Here is a 20,844-nt window from a genome sequence, read left to right on the forward strand (position 1 = left end):
CCTGGTACCAGGAAAAAACAAAAAATGACAATAAAATTTGCACTTTCTTTTAGGGAATGGATCCAATCACACGACAAGTAGGACAACACATTGAAATGGAGCCAGAGTGGGAAGCAGCCTTCACGCTGCAAATGAAACTGACGCACGTCATCTCCATGGTGCAGGACTGGTGTGCTTCAGATGTGAGTTTGTTCTAGGGATAGTGTACAAGGAGAACAGAAGGGGGCGTGTACAGAATCTGACATACAATTTGAAAAAATTTGGAGAAAGTTTTACAGCCTGGTCAGATAACAGCATATTTTCCCCTCCCATCTATACATTTAGTAAAAAAAAAAAACTTAAAATTCTAAAGCCTAACAAAAAGACTTGAAAAACAGAGGAGAAAATAATCTATATTCTTGGTTCCCTATGTCATTATCTTCATTTTTTTCCTAACCCTTTCTATACGCTGAGCATACAAAAATATAAGTTTATCCAAAAATAAAAGTAAAGTGTATCCCTGACTCAGGACAGCAGCATCACAGCTGTAATGAGAGGGGCTGCAGTTTCTGTGGGAACAGTGAGCAGGCTCCGTGTTGGAGCCGAGGCGGGCACCCTCGGCCGCTGTGGAAAGGAACGGGGCTGGTATTCTCGGGGGAGTGGGAAGCCGTTAGGGACAGTGACCCAGCTGGGAAACAACTTGATCATTCTACATGTTTCTTCTAAAAAATCCTCTGTGTAGAGAATGGGTGGATGGGGCAAGAGTAGAGGCAGGGAACTCAATCGCCTGTTGGTGGTGCTTTGGAGTTACAGGAGAGAGCGGGAGCAGCCGCTAGTTTTCAGTAAATTTAAAAAATGAAATTACAGGACGAAATCCTACATCCAGCTTCATTGATGAGAGGTGTCACTCACTGAGACGGGGATGCTCTAAGATGGGCCAAGTTGGGGAAGAAAGATTGAGTGGTTTCACCCATATTTTATGTACTTACTCACTACCAGTTTTGAGGGGCTTATTCAATGTTGTAGAAACCCAATCTTTTGAGTAACTTACAGAAAAACCTTCTTTTTTAGGAAAAAGTGTTGATTGAAGCTTATAAGAAATGCCTTGCTGTATTGACACAATGTCACGGCGGTTTTACTGACGGCGAACAGCCAATTACACTAAGTATTTGTGGACACTCAGTGGAAACTATCAGATACTGTGTCTCCCAAGAAAAAGTTAGCATTCACCTCCCAGTTTCTCGCTTGCTTGCAGGTAAAGCATTTCCCCTAACAGAACCCTGTAAGTGTCTTGAATCATTGTTTGTGGTGGCTAATATGTGTGAATACCTGCCGTCTGCCAGGCATTATTCGTTGAGTTTAGTCCCTGAGCTCCAGAGGCTTTGATCCTAAACTGGAACTTTTGGAGAATTTAATTCTGAGGTCAAAATCAGTGCAGAAGCCAGGTGTGGTGCTGCACGCCTGTAATCCCAGCACTGGAAGGCTGAGGCAGGATTGCCAAGTTCAAGCCCAGTCTGGCACTTGAGTGATTTTAGTGAGATTCTGTCTCAAAATAAAAAAAGAGCCGGGCGTATAGCTCAGTGCAAAACCCCTTGGTTTGGTTCTCAATGCCACAAACAAAAAAAATTCAGGACTATGGATCCAGGGCTAGTTCTCTCTCGGGTCGTCGGAAGAATCCCTCACCATTGTACTCAGATGGGAACAATCTCATGGCCAGTGGAGTGACTTGCTTGGCATACCTCATATCCATTGTGTGATGCTTCATAGCTGTTCATGCTGTTTGTATAGCTAGTGTTGACTTCTGAGTGTCACCAGTGTATGCAGGGGCATGTCATTCAGACCAGTTTGGATTGTACATTTGATACAGAGCTGCCTTAGGACAGCCATTACAAAGCTTTATTTGTGGACACAGTTTATTTTGTATCTTAATTTGCAACCTGATAGGTTCCCAGAGATTTTTTTTAAAGTCACATAATAAAGTTAAGTGAATATTTAGGGTTTTTTCTAAATTGCTTTAACTTATACAAATACCTTTCTGTTTATTTCCTCTTCCATGCAGGTTTGCACGTATTACTAAGCAAAAGTGAAGTGGCATATAAATTTCCAGAGCTCCTACCTCTAGTAAGTGCTTCTGACATTTAAAAGTGAATATCTGTTATGTTCCTTGTATTGGAAATCAAAGTGACACAACTTTACTACTCTGAAGAAATGGACTTAGTAAGGGATGTGTGCGTGTGTGTGTGTGTGTGTGTGTGTGTGTGTGTGTGTGTGTGCGCGCACATATATGTGCACATGTGTATGTTCAGAGAAAGATTTACTTTAAGGAATTGTCTTGTGTACTTATGGAAGCGGGGCATGGCGGGGGGGGGGGTGCCAGCCAGTCTGCAGTCTGCAGTGTGCAGGGCAGCGCCATCTAGCAGGCTGGAGGGACCCAGGGAGAGCTGGCCTCAAAGCCTCAAGTACAAAGGCAGTCATGGGGGCAGAATTCCCTCATCATTTGCCAGTTCATGAGAACCATCCCCTTTATGGAGGGTACTTTGCCTTATTCAAAGCTTACTAAAATGTTATTATGAAGCCATGCATAGTGGCACACACTTGTAATCTCAGCACCCAGGAGCATGAGGCAGGAGGATTGCTGTAGGTTCGAAGGGAAAAAATGTTGCTCACACAGTGGTAGCTTGATTCACAGACTTAATTCCTTTCATGGTTCTGGTCGCAAACTGAATTGCTCGTGAACTGAATCAAATTCAGTGGTTAGGTTCAGTGTTGACCTTATAGGGAAATTTTATTCAGTACCCAAGTAATTTGCTTTGCAACCAGAACGGTAGAAAGAATTGTTTGGGAACGAGGGTACCACTGTATTAAAAATTACCTTAATGACAACATCTAGACATCAAGACTGGTATTGACCGTAGCTGGGTACCATAGCCTAGGTAAGTTGACACAGAATTAACGATCAACCAAAAGTATCTTAAAATAATTTTATCCTGTGTTTTATTAAAGCTTTCATTCCTGTCAACCATCTTACTTTATAGAGCTGTGTTTTTTATGCTATTTTATTTTCTGTTACTATACAGAGTGAACTTAGCCCACCCATGTTGATAGAACACCCTCTTAGATGTCTTGTTTTATGTGCCCAAGTACACGCTGGAATGTGGAAGAGAAACGGGTTCTCATTAGTAAACCAGGTAAGTACTTCTTTAATTCTGTGAAGAGTTTCCATTCCATTTCATTGACTTCAATGAAAGTTTTCGGTGGACTCAGTCATTGAAAGTTCAGTGTCCACGTTAAAATTGTTTGAATAGATGGTAAACCAAAAAAGTTTCTTAGAACTTTTATTTATAGCTGTCAAGAAATACTATTAAAAGTATAAATGAATGAGTCTTAACTTTCATTTGAAATGATATTTTAGAATAAATTTGGATAGTAAAAAAAATCCCAGTTTTGCATCTATTTAAATTGGGCTAAAAGACAAAGCTCTGAAGTTGAGGTTTTGCATTTTAAAGGCTAGTTTATGGATTTTTTTCTCCCTACTTTTAGCGGCTCTAAGTCTTCCTGAACTGTCCACATTTTATTTTGTGAGAAACCCAGTTGAGTCCAAAGTGTGAATCAAGCGCACAGGGACTCCTAGTGGAAATCTGTGTGCAGATAGTGTTAGCTTTGGGGAATCTGCATCTCCTTCACATACACACTTGTGCTTATGCAAACCCACGTGGTTTTAGGGCGATGAGGGGAGAGGAGGAGGGAGCTGCACCATAAAAATATGTTTACCCAGCATATTTAATTATTGTTTTAGATTTATTACTACCATAATGTGAAATGCAGGCGTGAGATGTTCGACAAGGATATCATGATGCTTCAGGTAATGCATTAAAAGCCTTGGCTTTAAAAGTTGTGGTGAGTCCTTGTTACCGCCGCTGAGCCCAGTTGCTGTGCTGGCCCCGAATGTAGAGCTCCAGCCTAGCCCTGCGTGCTAAAGCTCTGCACAGGCCAACAACCCAGGACACATGTCTGCCTAGGTCTTCCAGACACATTTCATACACATCATGTTCAAAATAACTCCTTTTACTCCTCCATACTACATTGAGGTTCCCTGAGTTTGGTATGGTCTCTCTTAAACTCTGCACATTGCTTTGTCGTCTTGTCCTCCCTGGCCCTTCCTCCCTACGTTTCCATTCACCTAGCTAATTTCCAGCGTGTCTTGGAGTTTGCGCTCATACCACTTTCTCCAGCGGTTCTTCCCTGACCACTAGAACTTGGCTAGGCGTCCCTTTGTGAGGACCCATGACACAGCCCTGCACCCTCCCTGCCACAGGCCCCGCTCCGGACTATGAGTGACTGTTTTCCTCTTACTCCCCCAAGCTGTGACAGCTGCATCACATCTTTTCTTTAATTTCTCCTCCCCCTTTTCTCTAGCGTAGTGCTTGGGACACAGTAGTTATTCCATATTACTGCTGAATGGATTTAGTAATTATTCAAAAAGTTAAGAAACCTAAATTTCAGAAAAAATACTGATTCAAAATAGATTAAAATCCAGGTTGATGTAGAGTTTTCACAAGTAGAATTAAAGGAGAATTGAAACTAATTTTTAAGAGCTATGACTTTAGTGAGTATAGTATTTATCTCAAAAAAAGAGATCTCAGTAGTAACTTAATATGATGTATGCTTTAAAAATATTACATAGCATTCCTTTCAGAGTTCATACAGTGATCACTAGGGAGTGAGCCTCATACATGACTTTGGAGCCAAACTGACACGAATACAATTATTTCTTTTCTTTTCTTTTTTTTTCCCTCCCTTCAACCCTTCCTCATTTCCCCGTTTACAAAAGCTTTGTTTCCAGGGCTGGGGATTTAGCTCAGCGGCACAGCGCCTGCCTGGCAAGTGCAAGGTCGTGAGTTTGATTCCCAGTACAGGAAGAAAGAAAAAAAAGTTTTGTTTCCATTATTAGGTATACAGTTATTTCAAAGCATTAAAAGGAAAAGAGAATGAAGAGCATAGAATGGAAAATCCATGTTACTCTTGTATGGGTTTAAGCTTCAGAGGGCTTGTTTGTTCGTTTGCGTGTATCTCACCAGCTTGTGTCCCTGTCCTCACTTGTCAGCTACCACAGTAGGGATTGAGGCAAATAAGTTTCCATCTTGTATTTCCATTGGTAAAAAAGTAAGCTGTTTTCTCTTTGCAAACCAAAATATCTCTCACTAATTATTTAATGTTCTTTTTGACCTTTCTCTTTTCCTTTATCCCCCAAAAAACAAAAAAAGACAGGTGTCTCCATGATGGATCCAAATCATTTCCTGATGATAATGCTCAGCCGCTTTGAACTTTATCAGATCTTCAGTACACCAGATTATGGGACAAGATTCAGTTCCGAGATCACCCAGAAGGTAAGAGCGTGTTTTACCAGACCACAGCACATCACTAAAGGAGCATCTTTCATTCTTTCGGGGTATGTTACTCACCTAAGAGAATACGGTATACATACTCTTCTCTCTGATCTCTTGTAGGATGTTGTTCTGCAGAACAATACTCTAATAGAAGAAATGCTATACCTCATCATAATGCTTGTTGGTAAGTTTCGGTCATTTCACATACCTATAACTTACGTTGGATTTTGTGATAGCGAATATGTTTCTTTTGTTGGGAGATGATTATCAGGTTTAGGGGAAGGGAATTGGAACTTTCTCTTTTTCCGCCGTCTAGACACTGTAATGTTGGGAGCCCCTTGTCTGTACCTCTTGCTTCCTGGCCTTTGGTCCTTCCTCTGAAGCAGCAACCACAGTGCTCCCTGCCAAAAGCCAAGCACTTGCCTCTTCGTCTGGATGCAGAATGTGGTCAGGAGCTGCTCTCTGCTGGCTTGTTCCCTGCCAGGCATTGCTTTCCCACTTCAGAGATGAAAACAGAGGAGTGTGTCATCATACTGCATGAGTTACCAATGTATATCGTCTGAGGCTTGTAACTGTGCTAATGTGGATGTACACTTTCCCATTTTCACAGGTGAGAGATTTAGTCCTGGGGTTGGACAGGTGAATGCTACAGATGAAATTAAGCGGGAGATTATCCATCAGTTGAGCATCAAACCTATGGCTCATAGTGAATTGGTAAAGTCTCTACCTGAAGATGTAAGTACCTACATTGTGTTGATTGTGACAGGGTCTCACTGTGTAGTTCTTGCTGGCCTTGAACTCACTGTATAGCCCAGGCTGACCTCAGACCCATGGTGATCTTCCTCCGTTAGCCTCCCGAGTGCTGGGATTAGGCTTATGCGATTGTACCTGCATTTCTTTTTTTTTTTTTTTTTTGTACCAGGAATGGAACTCAGGACCTTGCACTTGCCGAGCAGGCATGTACCTACATTTTAAAAAGAAAATTGTAGTGAGCTTTCTCCATACATCAGTCTAGCACTGTAGATTTACTTCTGTATACATTTCCCACAGTTGTAAAATCTGCAATTCTAAGTTGTATGTAACTTTGGTTATCTAATACAAGTAATTAGAAAAGCTAGGACAAGTAATGGAAAGGAGAATAGGGCTGTAATCTTTGACAGTAAACCTTGGGAGATATCAGGACTGAGGAGGGGTCTGGCCTTACAATCGAATTTTTGTACTATTAGAGTCATTATAGAGTCTGTAGTGCAGTTAGTGTGGGAATACACAGCCTCATACATTTAAGGAGTGAGAAATACTGACGCACTTGTGTGAGTGGACTAGATCAAGTTTTCCAGAGCTTTTTTCTTCTCAGGCATCCAAAGATTGTCCTTAACAGTGAGCCATTATTTCATATTCATGAATGTAAAGTACAGTCACAAGGACGATTTATGTTGAATTATAGCTAGCTTTCCTCCCGGCATCATCATTTCCTCAGCCATCTTGTTTTAAGGCGTAGTGCTTTTGAGATTCTCAACTCCCAGAACTGAGAAAGGACTCTATTTTCTAGACGGTTTCCCACATTTGAAGCATAGGTCAAAATCTTTTAACCTTAATGTTCGTTCTTCTTAGATTTCAACCTGTCATGTTTTTGTTGTGTAGTTAATGTTTTTTAAAGTTTGTTATGAGAAAGTTCAAGCATGTACAGAAGCAGAACACTCAGTGCGGCAAGCCGCTCATTGGCTTGACAGTTGGCCAGGCTTGTCTTCTCCGTGCCCCAGGCACTATTCCTGTGGCCCCCTGGATTGTTCTGTATAGAATACCCCACTTACTGGGTCATCAGTAAATAGGCTCTTCGCCCTGGGACAGCGCTCTCTGGGAGGGACAGTTGGGCAGTGTCACTGCTCGTATAGAGTACACGGTGCTCCTGGTGTCCGGTGGTGAGGGCTGCACTGCATAGGACAGCCCTGCAGCGCAGACTCGGGGTACAGGCTGTTCTGCAGTGGCCCAGCTGGAGAGCGTAGTGCTCTGGAGCAGCCTGCCTGTGTGCCCTTACCCACCTTAAAACCAGTAGTGACTGATAAGTTCTTAATCACAGATCGAGTCAGGACAAAAATTATTCGTACTTTTGAATGCAGAAAATGAATCCTGAATTGTGATATGAGGGCATACAGTGTAATGTGAACTTTAAGAAAGAACATACCTTAAACAGTGTGCTTTGAAGGGTTATATACCTTGTACAAAATGATGCCAACTGTATCTCCCTAAACATTTTGACCAGAGAACCCTTTATTTGTAGAATTTCTATTAACCTCTTGGAAGTACTGTTTTATGGGAAATAGATAAGTGATTAATATAGCTATTTTACAAAATCGTGTAAATATTTTATATAAATTCTATTGAAATGTCTTATATACTTTGTGTGATCATTTAATTCCTTCAAAAGCCCTTATCTTGATTGCATTTGGTAGTGACTTTTTGTGGTACTAGGGATTCTACCTTTTTTTTTTTCTTTTCTTGAGACAGGGTCTCACTTTGTAGTTCAGGATGGCCTATAACTCACTGTGTAGCCTAGGCTGGCCTGAAACTCATGGAGATCCCCCTGCCTCAGCCTCCTGAGTGCTAGGATTACAGATGTGCACCTGGCAGTGACTTTCTTAAAAATTTAGTTTGAATGAGTGAATGTCGGCTTACCAAATAAGTGTGCCTCGTTGGATAATCTCACTGTTTGCTGTGGAGCCTTCACTTCATACAGTGGGATAATAATGTTGCTGTGAGAGTTCTTGAGGTGAAGGAGAGTGTTGGGAGTGTAGCAGCTGTCATTCTTAACACGGCACACACTTGTTTCCTGTCCCTGTAGGAGAACAAGGAGACTGGCATGGAGAATGTCATTGAAACAGTTGCCCATTTCAGGTATGTTTACTTCTTGTTACTTTACATTTTGTGGGGTTTGATCTTGCGGGGGGAGCTTTTGTTTGTGGTTTTGTGTGTGTGCATGCTTACTTGTTTTGTTAGTGACATTGGGGATTGAACCTAGGCAGCGCTGAGCTCCATCTCATGCCCTTTTTAATTTTGAGACAAGGTCTTACCAAGTTGCCCAGACTGAGCTCAAACATGCAACTTTCTCGTGTCACTGAGATTACAAGCATGCGCCACTACACCCAGCCCAGGCATTTTCTTAATCATGCTTTTTCCTTGCTTCCCACCCTAACTGCAGTGTTTTGTTTGGTTGGTTTGTTTTATTGATTATAAAAACAGTAAATGCTTTTACAGAAAAGAAGAAGAAAGTATCACTATAATCTAACCACTTAAGTGTCTTCTACTGCATTTTAGATATACAGTATTTGTTCAGAATTTTTTCCTATACTTGGAACATTTATATCTGTATATGTAAGTGGCTAGGAAAATACACTGGGTCCATTCTGTATTATTGTTTATTAAACTTTAATGGGGTGTTTCTATATGTTTGTGTCTTTTTTGGTTTTTGTTTTGTTTTACTTAGTATGCCCTGTTGATACATGTGAGCGTGTTTCATTTTTTATACTTCTTAGGGGTCATGTACTGTAACGTATTTAACCTCTTCCTGTGCACTCTTCACTTTTCTCCCACCACCACCACCATCACCAGGTTCTGGAGGTTGAACCCAGGGCCTTAACATGTATCACAGCCACTTGGCTGAACCTTCAGCCTTGTGTAATATTTAAACATCATTTGGTTAGAAAATGTTACCTTGCCGGACGTGGTGGCACACACCTGTAATCCCAGCACTCGGGAGGCCGAGGCAGGAGGATCGTTGTGAGTTCAAGACCAGCCTGGGCTACAAAGTGAGCTCAAGGCCAGCTTGAACTGCATAGCGAGACCCTGTCTCAAAAAGACAAAAAAAAAGAAAAGAAAGAAAATGTTACCTTAATTTGTATTACTTCATCAGAGAGGTTGAATGCGTTTTCACGTGTGTATTGACCATTTGTAATCAGTCACACTTTTGTGTATGCGTCTTTGCAGTTGTCACCATCTTCATGTTCCATAATCACTTTTTACATATTAGAGATATTCACTGTTACTATATTAAATGCATTACAAGTACTTTCTATCACGTAGTTTTTATCTTTGTAATGTTACCTCTCACAAATGTTTTAAAATCATTTTTCTGCCTTGCTTGACTTCTAAATTTTATAACTTACTTAAGAAGGTTTCACCGGACGTGGTAGTACACCACTTGTAGTCGAGCACTTGGAAGGCTGAGGCAGGAGGACAGCTGTCAGTTCAAGGCCAGCCTGAGCTGCATGGTGAGACCCTGTCTCAAAAAACAACAAAAAGAAAGTTTCTTAAATCCCGACATCGTTTCTGCTCCTTTCCACTCAGTAGAACTTATCACAGCTGTCTTGGCATCTCAGAGAACACATTAACCACTTACCAGTCCAATTATCTAAATATATAATGACAAAATTAGCATAATTTTTGTTAATTTTTATAACAGGAAACAAAAAATGACTTTTTTTTTTTTCTTTTTGAGACAGGGTCTTGCTATGCAGTTCAGGCTGGGCTTGAGCTCACTTTGTAGCCCAGGCTGGTCTCAAACTCACAGCGATCCTCCTGCCTCAGCCTCCCAAGTGCTGGGATGACAGTCGTGCGCCACTACATCTGGCTAGAAAAAAAATGACAGTTTCATCAAATTTATTCAATAGAAGAATCGAGTGGTTGAAATGACAACTGTGGGCGCAGTGCTTAGGATAGTCCGCATGCAAACAAATGCGCTGCCTGAGGGACACTCAGGGTACACTGTTCAGTAGTTAGGGTCACTTTTCCTGCTGTTCAGTTGCTCGGAGCCTATTAGACTGAAATTGCTGCAGCTGCATGTCCATCGCATTCTCGTCTGGTTGGGATAGAGTCGAAGTGAGCGTGCCAGATTAAAAGGCATGCGCATGCGGACCTGGGCTTAGAGTGCCGGGTCAGCCCACAGAAAACTGCTTCAGCTCAACACCACCAGCAGCATGTGAGAACTCTGTTTCTGGTCCTAACATCTGAGACTGTCATGGATTTATTTTTTGTTACTTTTTTTCTTTTGCTATTGTTTAGTTAGTATATAACTTTAGCAGTAATGTACTAAGGGCCTTTTTTTTTTTTTAATAGGAAGCCTGGATTAACAGGACGAGGCATGTATGAGCTGAAGCCAGAATGTGCCAAAGAGTTCAATTTGTATTTTTATCACTTCTCAAGGGCAGAGCAGTCCAAGGTAATTGGGAAAATTAAAGGTACAATGGGAAAGGGCTGGGGGTTTTTCCCCCTGGAAAACTTTCACTGCTTTTCAGACTTTTCTACATTCTTGTAGAAAACTTGGAAAAAATAAAAATGATATAAGTACAGAAGAAAGTATAAGTTACTGCCTGACGTGGGGGGGCTTCCCCACCTACTGCTTTGTGCATAGCTGTGTAAGATCTGTATAACTGTATATGCCTGTAGGTGCATATTTTGTTTTCAACCTGTATTCTCAGGTTGAAAGGGTTTTCAACCTGTATTCTCAGGAGCTAATCAGGCTCTCGATCTTAAGGGCAAGCATATGGAAAAGGCTTAAATAAAGACCAGTGCAGTTCTGGTGTGTGAGGTCCAGGAAGGTCAAAACTCTCTGTAGGAGCTAAGACAGAGACTTTCTGGATCACCCACAGTAGTTTGGGGGTGGTGCAGGAAGAGAGGCAGAAGCTGTGAAAATGGGCAGGGTCTTGAGAAGTAGAACAAAGGCAGGCAATTTTGCTAATTAAGAGAGCTGTTTGATCTCTAAGGTTAGCAGCTTTATTGCTGTGGAACAGGAAGCCTCAGCACCTGGGTCCGTGTCCTCCTGTCCTTGCTGCCTCAGCTGTGGTGGTATCTTGTCTTCAGAGCATTGTGATAGGAGCTTTTCCAACCCAGCCAAAGGTCCCTTCGTGGGCCGCAGTTTAACTCTATGTAGTCCAGTCCCCAACACTGTACTAATACTTAACCCATTTTATTTATTTTTGGGTTTGGCTTGTACATGTTTCCCTTGCATTTTAAAGCCGCAGAGAACTCATTTGGGCTGTCTTCTAGTGGGAGTAGAACTTAACCTTGATGTGTATTGAGGGTGGAGGGGACTGCCACCACACTGAAGATAAAAGTCTCCAAAACCCTGAAGGTAGTACAGCAAAGGTTGACTTACATCACTATTTGGGGATGTGAAATTGTTTTGTAGTACAGTTCCTGTCCAGACTTTCTTTTTTTATTAGGCAGAAGAAGCTCAACGAAACTTGAGAAGACAAAATAAAGAAGATACAGGTATTTTAATATTCTTTCCAAAAATCTCCTCTCTGTCTCTTTTACTTGCTCAACTTTGTTTGGTATTAACTGTAATGTTAAGTTGGAGATGTAGCTTGGTGGTAGAGCAATTGCCTAGCACACCTGAGGCCCTGGGTTCACTGCTAAAAAGGAAAAAAGAATGCAGAACCCTTCACTGTGGTGTTTTCTATTAACTTGGTAAGATAAAAGATGTAAATCTTAAAAAAAGATTTAAATCTAAGCGTTCTGGGGGAGCATTCTCCTAGTCAAAGGAATGATACGTTAATAAAAGACTGTCTGTACTGAGTCACCTTGTAGTTAATGGTTTTATTCCAGAGCTTGAGATTTTTCTGGGAAAGAGAAAGGCTTACCTTTGTTCTCCTCCTGTTTGTAGAGCAGTTTTTGTAGATTTAACTGGCGTTGAGAAGGTAGCGTATAGCTCTGAGATGTACATTAATGAATATTCTTTGAATGAAGACCATGAGAAGTATATAACAAAGGAACAGTTTTTAAACATGTCCTGCACATGAAACCATAATGACTCTGCTTTCAGCGCTTCCACCTCCAGTTTTGCCGCCTTTCTGCCCCCTGTTTGCAAGTCTAGTTAACATTCTGCAGTCGGACGTCATGCTGTGCATCATGGGGACGATACTGCAGTGGGCCGTGGAGCGTAACGGATCTGCCTGGTCAGAGTCCATGCTGCAAAGGGTAGGTTTGACCACATTCTTATCTATATTTTCAAAAAACCAAAATACTCTTAATGATAGTCATGCACCACAAAATTACCTAATCTGTAATAAAATACTATTTTCGTACCTTTGCTTTCTAACAATGAAAGTGTGTGCCCTGCAGATGTTTGGAGACGCCATGGTTGTGTTCACCACAGCCCGTTGGCTAGTCTGTCTCCACCACTGCCTCGGGCCTGTGTATGTGCACTGCTGTGCTATTGGGTTAGTTTTGATATGTGTCGCATTTAATGCTCTCGAAAAACTTGAGTATCCATATTTTTTCCTCCTTTTTTTGTGGTGCTGGGGATCGAACCCAAGGCCTTCTGCATGCAAGGCAAGAGCTCTACCACGGAGCCACATCCCCAGCCCACAGTATCCATATTCTGCAGTGGAAGAAATGGAAAGTTGGAGATTTATTTTCCTGTATAACTAAAAAGTGGCAGGTCTAAAATTTTGTTTGAGTCTTACAGTTTTAACGTAAGTCATTCTTACATTATCTTGTTGAATTCACACATACTCCATGAGAACTTTATTTCACCATGTAGATGAGAAGGGCAGGTTTCAGTAAGGTTGTGCTCGTCCCATGTTACTCAGTTAGTGAGTGACAGCAGAACCCAGTTAGAAAGCCTGCTCCGTGCCTTCCTCCCTGCTGGACACTTCACACACAGTATTTATCACCCTCCAACTGTAGAGGGAAGTTGTTTCTAGGTTAAAGATTCTGATAAGCCAAGCATGGTGGCACACACTTGTGAAGCCAACACAGAAGGAAGCTGAGAAAGGAGGATCATAAGTTAGAATCCAGCCTGGGCAGTTATACAACTTAGCAAAATTTCTCAAAATTTAAAAAATGAGGCTGGGCATGGTGGCACATGTCTGTAATCCCAGCACTTGGGAGGCTGAGGCAGGAAGATCATTGCAAGTTTGAGGCAAGCCTGGGCTACAAAGTGAGCCCAAGGCCAGCCTGAACTGCATGGTGAGACCCTGTCTCAAAAAGACAAAAACAGGGCTGGGGATTTAGCTCAGCAGCACAACACCTGCCCGGCAAGCGCAAGGTCTTGAGTTCGATTCCCGGTACTGGGGGAAAAAAAAAAAATAACAAAAGCAAAAAAAGGCTGGAGATACAGCTCCATACAGTGGCCCGGGGTTTAATCCCCAGTGCTACAAAAAAAAGGCATCTCAGAAAGGGTCCCTGTGAACATACAGCTTGGCGCAGCAAAGCCAAGGACACCGCCGCTCTTGCCTTCCTCTCAGTGGTCTGAGGCACGTGTGTGCTCCCACACCCTCCTGTTCATAAACAGGTATTTGAAATCTAAAAGCAGCGAGCTATGAGTTGCAGAGACCTCTGTGAGGATTGCGTGAGCAAAGAACGTGTGGGACGCAATGAAGCAGGGAGGTGTGTGCAGTGCTTAGCTCATGCGCACACCTGTGCCAGGCAGGCTCGCCTGGCTCTTCCAAGTCACTCAGCACCCGTCACCCTGTGTGCAGGGCTGGAGCAGAGACACCACACACCCATCTCCTTCGAAACCTGGGAGCAGAGTACGAGCAGTAAAAATACAAATAGGTGCAGTGTAGTTGGGTGTTTTCTTACAAATCTGGTAAGGAACTTTATTCTGAGATATGCTAAGAACTATAAACATTTTCATGAACTGGCATTAGAGAAAAAGTATGTCTCTTTTTCTGATTATTAAGATTTAGTCCTTAAGGGGCTGGGGATTTAGCTCAGCGGCAAAAGCGCCTGCCTGGCAAGCGCAAGGTCGTGAGTTCGGTTCCCGGTACCGGAGAAAAACCAAAAAAAAAAAAAAAAAAAAAAAAAAAAAAGATTTAGTCCTTAAAAAGTGAAATTGAACTAGGTAGTGTCAGCAGGCTGAATAATCGTATGATAGGCGCCTTAAGCTATGTATTTATTTGGCCAGTGATTGTTAGATTTTCTCAAGACCTTAGTAGAGGTATGAAAGTGAGATATTGTGGGAAATGCTCTGTCCTGGGCGTGGTGACACGCGCCTGTAATCCCAGCACTCGGGAGGCTGAGGCAGGAGGATCAGGAGGATCCTTGCGAGGTTTCAGCCTGGGCTACAAAGTGAGCTCAAGGCCAACCTGAACTGCATAGCAAGACCTAGCTCAAAAAGACCAAAAAAAAAAAAAGGAATTGCTTGGTCACACCTGCAGGTAACTGTAGCTTAAATTAAGAATTTGACTTGAAGTTTGTTCCTCACAAAAATGGAAAATTTTGTTTTCTTTGCCAAGAATTTTTATTAGAAAATGATCTTTGATCTTTGAATTTAGTAAGAATTAATGTTAAATGTTTTAGTACATTTAATCTTTAATAGGTTAATTTATTTTTGAGTACTAATTCTTTTTATTACTTCTTATAAAAATACATACCTGAATTTTTTTTTTTTACTAAAAGTTACAAAACATATTTTATTTGAGGTGTTACATTTAATTGGAATGGCACTACAAGAAGAAAAACAACATTTAGAGAATGCCATGGAAGAGCATGTAGTAACATTTACCTTCTCTCAGAAGATTTCAAGTATGTATATACTTTTTTCTAAACTAACTCAAAATATGTAATTTTAAATAATCACTTATAACCTCTTTTGTTTGGTCATATAGGCTCTAAATTGGGTAATACTGAATCCATATATTTGAGGCTACATGTATTCATCTGTATAATGAAAGTTCTATATTAGATCTTGTTATAAAAAAATACATAGGACCAGATAGATACGGTGCTGCACACCTACGCCTGTAATCCCAGCACTCTGGGAGGCAGAGGCAGGCAAATCGGAAGTTCGAGCCCAATCTGCAACTTAGCAAGTTAGCAAGACCCTGTCTCAAAATAAAAAACAAAGAGGTGGAAACGCAGCTCATTGTGAAGGCCCCGGGTTTACTCCCCAGACACACGCACAGCAGGACCTATGCATACTTCAGTTACTAAGTTTTATTTCATAAGCAGCAAAAAGCTGAGTTCTTATTTTGAAATTGGTGCAGCACATTTGTCTCTAGGATAAACTTTTAAAAACACAAAGTGTGCTGTCAGAATAAGAGGTTACAGTATTGAAAATAAGAAAAGTAACTATTAGAAGATTGGATTCTCATTTTATATAAAATAAGGTGGCTTTATTTTTTTTTTAAGAAGGCCAGGGAGATGTTTTTCCTAGCTTTTTATTTTTAAAAATTGTAAACATATTAGACCAGTTGAAAGAGAGATGTACAGTAAAGCATCCATATACTTAGCACTAAGTTCAATAGTGTTGTGGTATTTTAGCTTTTATATTCGCACACTTTTTGAACCATGTATTACAGACATCACAGTGTTCGCTGGTAGAGCCCTTTCCTACCATGTGCAAGGTCCTGGGTTCATCCCCAGTACCATGGAAAGAAAGAAAAATGTTGTCTTTATTTTACCCTAAGCAGTTGGGTCAGTAATCACCTTCGGTGGTGGTACCGTGAAGCTTTCCTGTTGGTGCAGACTTGGTACGACAGCACTACTTCTGCATTCTTTACTGGCTGTTGAAGAGTTGGTGATGGTGATTATTCCTCTGACACTCGGACGGGAGTGCATCCGGCCAATGCGGAGCCACGCTGTCCGCTTCCGGGCTGCTCTCGCCCGGCCCCATGCGTGTTCGGGCCCCACCGTGCCTTCTGGTGCAGGAGGAGCCCAGGCTCGGTCACCCTTGCCCTGCTCAGACCTGCAGCCAGCCACCTGCTAGGGTGCTTCTAGGTGATCTGTGGTGCAGCGATAAGGGTTACGAGTTTCTGGAAAAGGGTTATTCCTGTCACTGTCCTCAGTGCCATTTCCTCCTGCATGACAAGGACCATGAGAATGTCGTGTTGTCCTGAACAACAGGGAGGAGGTTGTCCTGTTTGCCGCTGAATCCCAAGTTTTCTCTTCTGCCTTTCCAAGTAAAGGCGTGCAGCGGGGCACTGGCTGCCCCCACCAAAGGCTGTCTCAGCGGGTGCAGCTTTCCCTGCGCTCTGCACCGTCGCCGGCCACGCATGGACGCTGTGCCTTCGCCACCCCTGTCAGTGCTGTCCCTGGGATAACTGTACCCACTCCCGACCCGCCCCTGCCACGAGGAGAGGCCGGCTTCTCTCTCCTGTCCGTCTGTCTTAAGCAGGCATCATTTTCTCTGGCCATTACTCTTCCTTCTTTTGAAACATTATCTAAATGAGATAATATATGTGTTTGTTTGCAGAGAAACCGCTCCCTTATCTAGAGACAGATCCCTAATGCATAACCATAGAACTTTCAGTCAGGGAGAATATTAAAAATGACAGAGTTCGAAAGAAGCACATTTGCCGGAATAGCAGCACATAACTCAAGAAAATCAGCAGCTGGACATTTCTGGCCACAAACTGAATTAGCTAGTATTGGAGTAAATATACTTTGGAGAATATGGACTTGACTTTTATATTTTTTCTTCAAATAAAGAAGCAGTGGATTCATAAAGGGAAGAAATTTACCTTACTTTGAATGTAGCTTTTATTGAAGAAAAGTTCCAAGGAAACTGATATATTTATGCATATTTGTATCTCCATAATTTTAGTTGGTTTTCTTAGACATAAACTCTTGGGTAGGGCAGTTTTGGGGGGTTTTTAAGCTGAATTTTTATTTAATATTGCTAGAGGCTATGTTAAAATAATTAGGTGTAAGAATTCAGTTCTTAATGCTAAAGAATTCTAGGGTTAAACATGTTTGTAAAGTATGAGTGCATCGTGTTCTCAGGTGTTGAGACTGTCTAACAAGCAGTGCTGCGAAGGGTGCTTCACAGGTGTTACGAGAACGTGGTGCCTGGGACTAAGCACTGTGCAGGCGCGCTCACTTTGTTACTGTGCCTTTCTCGCTCTCCACCTTAGAGCCTGGAGAAGCACCGAACAACTCTCCCAGCATCCTGGCCATGTTGGAGACACTACAGAACGCTCCCTCCCTGGAGGTCCACAAAGACATGATTCGGTGGATATTAAAGGTAGCAGTTGGTGCATTGCTCTGCTGTTTGTAAGGAGTATTGGATATTTGTTACCTGTACGTTGCAGTGCTTCATAATATGAGGCTGACTGATACTTTCTTTTTTTCTGGTAGACTTTTAATGCAATCAAGAAGATAAGAAAGAGTTCCTCTAGCAGTCCCGTGGCAGAGGCAGAAGGAGCCATAATGGAGGAGGTACAAGAAGTGTGCACTGAGCAATCCCAGCACTGCAGAGGCTGAGGCAGAAGGATCTCAAGTTCAAGCCCAACCCAGGCAGTTTAGCAACTTAGTGAGACCCCATCTCAAAATAAAATAAAAAGTAAAGGCTGAGGATGTAGCTCGGTGCAAAGGTCCTGGTTCAGAGTACCACAAAAAAAGAAGAGTAAGGTGTGTGGGGCTGCACTTGTAGTTCATCAGTAGAGAACTTGCCTGACATGCTCAAGGTTCTGAATTCAACCTCAAGCTGTGCAAAAATAAGGAAAAAAGTATAAAGTATGCTAATACTGAAAACTATAGTAAGTTGATACTATTTGCAAACATTTAAATTCCAAGAAAAGTCCCATTATTTATTTGTGTGGCAATTTTTTACTTTACGTTTTGGTTTGGTTTGCTCTTTTTTATAAAGTATGTTAGGTTAATAATCTTTTCTTCTGTTTGCTGGGCATGGTGGTGCATGCCAAAATCCCAGCACTCTAGGGGGCTGAGGCAGGAGGATCACTGAGTTCAAGGCCAGCCTGGGCTACATAGCAAGACCTTATCTCCAAAAAAAAAAAAAAGAAAAAATCTTCTGTTCAAGAAAGATTATAGAACAGTTTTAATTGGTACTTACAATGAAGATACTTCTGCTTTCAGGAAAAATGTGCATTTAACATCTAATGGTATAATTGAATAAATCATAATTTCAGAATTCAAGAGACAAAGACAAAGCTGAGAGGAAAAGAAAAGCTGAAATTGCCAGACTTCGAAGAGAAAAGATCATGGCCCAGATGTCTGAGATGCAGCGGCACTTTATCGATGAGAACAAAGAGCTCTTTCAGCAAACGCTAGAACTAGATGGCTCTTCCTCCACCATTCTTAACAACAGGTGAAGAAAGTACCCTGGGGTTTTTAATCTCCTGGTCAGTGGTTCGCACCTAAGTGATACTACTTTTATTCCTTATAAGTACATTTTTAATCCTAAAGTAATTTATTAGAATTGATAGGTAAATTTTGTGGCCTCCAGTTAAAGAAGCTACCTTTAGAAAGTTCTGACTGTAGGTAAGCTAGTTAATTCATGTGTACACTTAAAATGGTATTTTTGACACCAGATTTGACAGTCACAAAGGAATAAAGGCACAGCATCTAATGCCTGAGGTGCATAGTGGATTGCTGGGAAGTTAATACATGGGAAAGACTTTCATGATTCAAGCCACCAGAACCATGTTTTAAATGTGTACATTCTGAAAGCCGGGCATGGTGGCACACACCTGTAATCCCAGCACTCAGGAAGCTGAGGCAGGGTGATCATTGCGAGTTCAAGACCAGCCTGGGCTACAAAGTGAGCTCAAGGCCAGCCTGAACCGCATAGCGAGACCCTGTCTCAAAAAGGCCAAAAAAATAATCCTGGAGTCTAGTGTTTGATACTTACATAGAAACTTCCTAGGCCCATTCATTCACTCCTGACATTTTTTGTCGCAGCCCGGTTGTTTCAGGTATGACCCTTACAGCCTTGGGCCCAGCACAAACACAGGTCCCTGAACACAAACAATTTGTCACCTGTATATTATGTCAAGAGGAGCAAGAAGTTAACGTGGAAAGTAAAGCCATGGTCTTGGCAGCATTTGTCCAAAGATCAACTGTACTATCAAAAAACAGAAGTAAATTTGTTCAGGATCCAGGTAAGTCATAACTGGGTCTTCATCCTCCTCTTCATGACTGCCAGCCAGTGTGATTGGTGTTAATGAGGAGCCTTCGTTAACCTAATAACAACTCCATAGGCTCATCCATGGGATCACCCACATGATGACTACTCCAGAAGGTTAAGGGTCACCCCCGACTCACACAGCTGTTAAATACATAGTAAGGGTTCAAAGAAAAACTTTGCTTTGTGATGTAACATTCACACACTTGGGTACCTAACAGGCTTTCCTATCTTCCAGCACACTTGGGAAGTCCTCAGCACTTGCTGACATTGAATAAGAGCAATTGTGTCATCTTGTGGGTAGAGCCACGCTGCTCAGGAGCAGTGCTGCAGAGATGTATGTGAAAAGCGAGTCTGGAGCCAGGTTCCAATATAGGATAGTGACACTGTCACAGATAGGGTCCCCAGAAAGCAGCCTTGATACAGATTGCTGTGCTGGACATTCACAGGGGGAGGTGGAGGTCAGCATCCAGGGAAAGGAAGTAGGTTTGAGTTGTAGTACATTTCCCAAAGGCCTCCTGGAGCCCAGGGGAAGCTCACACTGTGTGCCCCGACACTGAGAAGTAACTGGCTGCGGGCCACCCCGGAGCAAGGTCTGACTTGAGTGCACCAGTTTTCTGAGAGGTATAAGAGTTAGGGGCCTCTTCCAGTGGCCTGGGGAGTTCAGTAGCTTCTTCCCCTTGAGCAGTCTGGACTGTACACCTTTACTCAGCTTGCTTTCTGTCTGCTGAAAACACACATGTGCCTGTGGGTGATGACAGTACACTGCTTCAAGGAGGAACTGTGTCTTAGAACTTAGCACTTTGTGAGGCGGAGCTTCTCACCACGTAGGATAGAAAGAGCATTCGAGCAGGGTTGCCTTCCTCTGTGAAGAAGGTCATCTCAGTGTGACTCTGCAGCATGCTAGCTATGAAAGACTGGCCTGCTTTATCTTCAGAAATAGTTCTTTGGATCCGGGTGGTACACACCTGTAATCCCAGCACTTGGGAGACTGAGACAGGAGGATTGCTGCTAGTTCAAAGCCATCCTGAACTACATAGCAAGACTGTCTCCAAAACCAAACAAACCAGAGATCGGGCGCATTCAGGGTGGTATGGCCGTAGACGAAACAAACCAAAAGGGCTTTTTGAACTGGGGGATTTACAAATGCAAGCCGAAGATACAGTGTCCTATGTGATCGATGACTTCCTGAAGAAAAGGTCTTCATAATTTATATTATAATATACTTTATTATGTAACATTTGCATTGTTCAGCTATATAAAGGAAATTGAAACTTGAGTCATTCTTAATAGAGTGCTGGTAACTTTCAGTTTATACTAATTTATTTAGAGAATTTTAAAAACTCCAAAAGAAGTCGGCCATCCATGTTGTTTGTCTTCATTTTTCCTCTCCTTTGAATATAAACATTAGTACCCAAACGCAATACTCTGAATTACTTTTTTTCCCCTGGCATGGACTTAGATATTTTCTTGTCATTTTGCTTTCTAAATAATCCAGGGTCTTGCATAAATTACTGATACTTTAAATACAAGGAATAAACTAGCATTTCATTTCAAGTTTATTTATAAGTTCTTATCAAAGATTTCGCAAATTTAAAGTTACACATTTATTAT

The 20,844-nt window shown here is 42.0% G+C and overlaps 1 protein-coding gene across 7 annotated transcripts in view; it reads left to right on the forward strand.

Annotated features, from left to right (window-relative positions):
• Ubr2 (ubiquitin protein ligase E3 component n-recognin 2) overlaps positions 1 to 20,844 on the forward strand; it is a 102,489-nt gene that overhangs the window by 57,951 nt on the left and 23,694 nt on the right. For all 7 annotated transcript variants that reach the window (XM_013516951.1, XM_013516953.1, XM_013516952.1 and 4 more), the window contains 17 exons: positions 54 to 182; positions 1,051 to 1,234; positions 2,039 to 2,100; positions 3,057 to 3,167; positions 3,776 to 3,841; positions 5,244 to 5,366; positions 5,487 to 5,550; positions 5,977 to 6,101; positions 8,206 to 8,258; positions 10,476 to 10,578; positions 11,582 to 11,630; positions 12,184 to 12,338; positions 14,789 to 14,891; positions 17,222 to 17,331; positions 17,445 to 17,525; positions 18,236 to 18,414; positions 19,008 to 19,207. In XM_013516951.1, the coding sequence (XP_013372405.1) occupies positions 54 to 182; positions 1,051 to 1,234; positions 2,039 to 2,100; positions 3,057 to 3,167; positions 3,776 to 3,841; positions 5,244 to 5,366; positions 5,487 to 5,550; positions 5,977 to 6,101; positions 8,206 to 8,258; positions 10,476 to 10,578; positions 11,582 to 11,630; positions 12,184 to 12,338; positions 14,789 to 14,891; positions 17,222 to 17,331; positions 17,445 to 17,525; positions 18,236 to 18,414; positions 19,008 to 19,207 (1,897 nt within the window). The remainder of the gene's footprint in view (positions 1 to 53; positions 183 to 1,050; positions 1,235 to 2,038; positions 2,101 to 3,056; positions 3,168 to 3,775; positions 3,842 to 5,243; positions 5,367 to 5,486; positions 5,551 to 5,976; positions 6,102 to 8,205; positions 8,259 to 10,475; positions 10,579 to 11,581; positions 11,631 to 12,183; positions 12,339 to 14,788; positions 14,892 to 17,221; positions 17,332 to 17,444; positions 17,526 to 18,235; positions 18,415 to 19,007; positions 19,208 to 20,844) is intronic.

The sequence above is a fragment of the Chinchilla lanigera genome, unplaced genomic scaffold (assembly GCF_000276665.1).
Source record: "Chinchilla lanigera isolate Chin_1 unplaced genomic scaffold, ChiLan1.0 scaffold00036, whole genome shotgun sequence".
Lineage (NCBI taxonomy): Eukaryota > Metazoa > Chordata > Mammalia > Rodentia > Chinchillidae > Chinchilla > Chinchilla lanigera.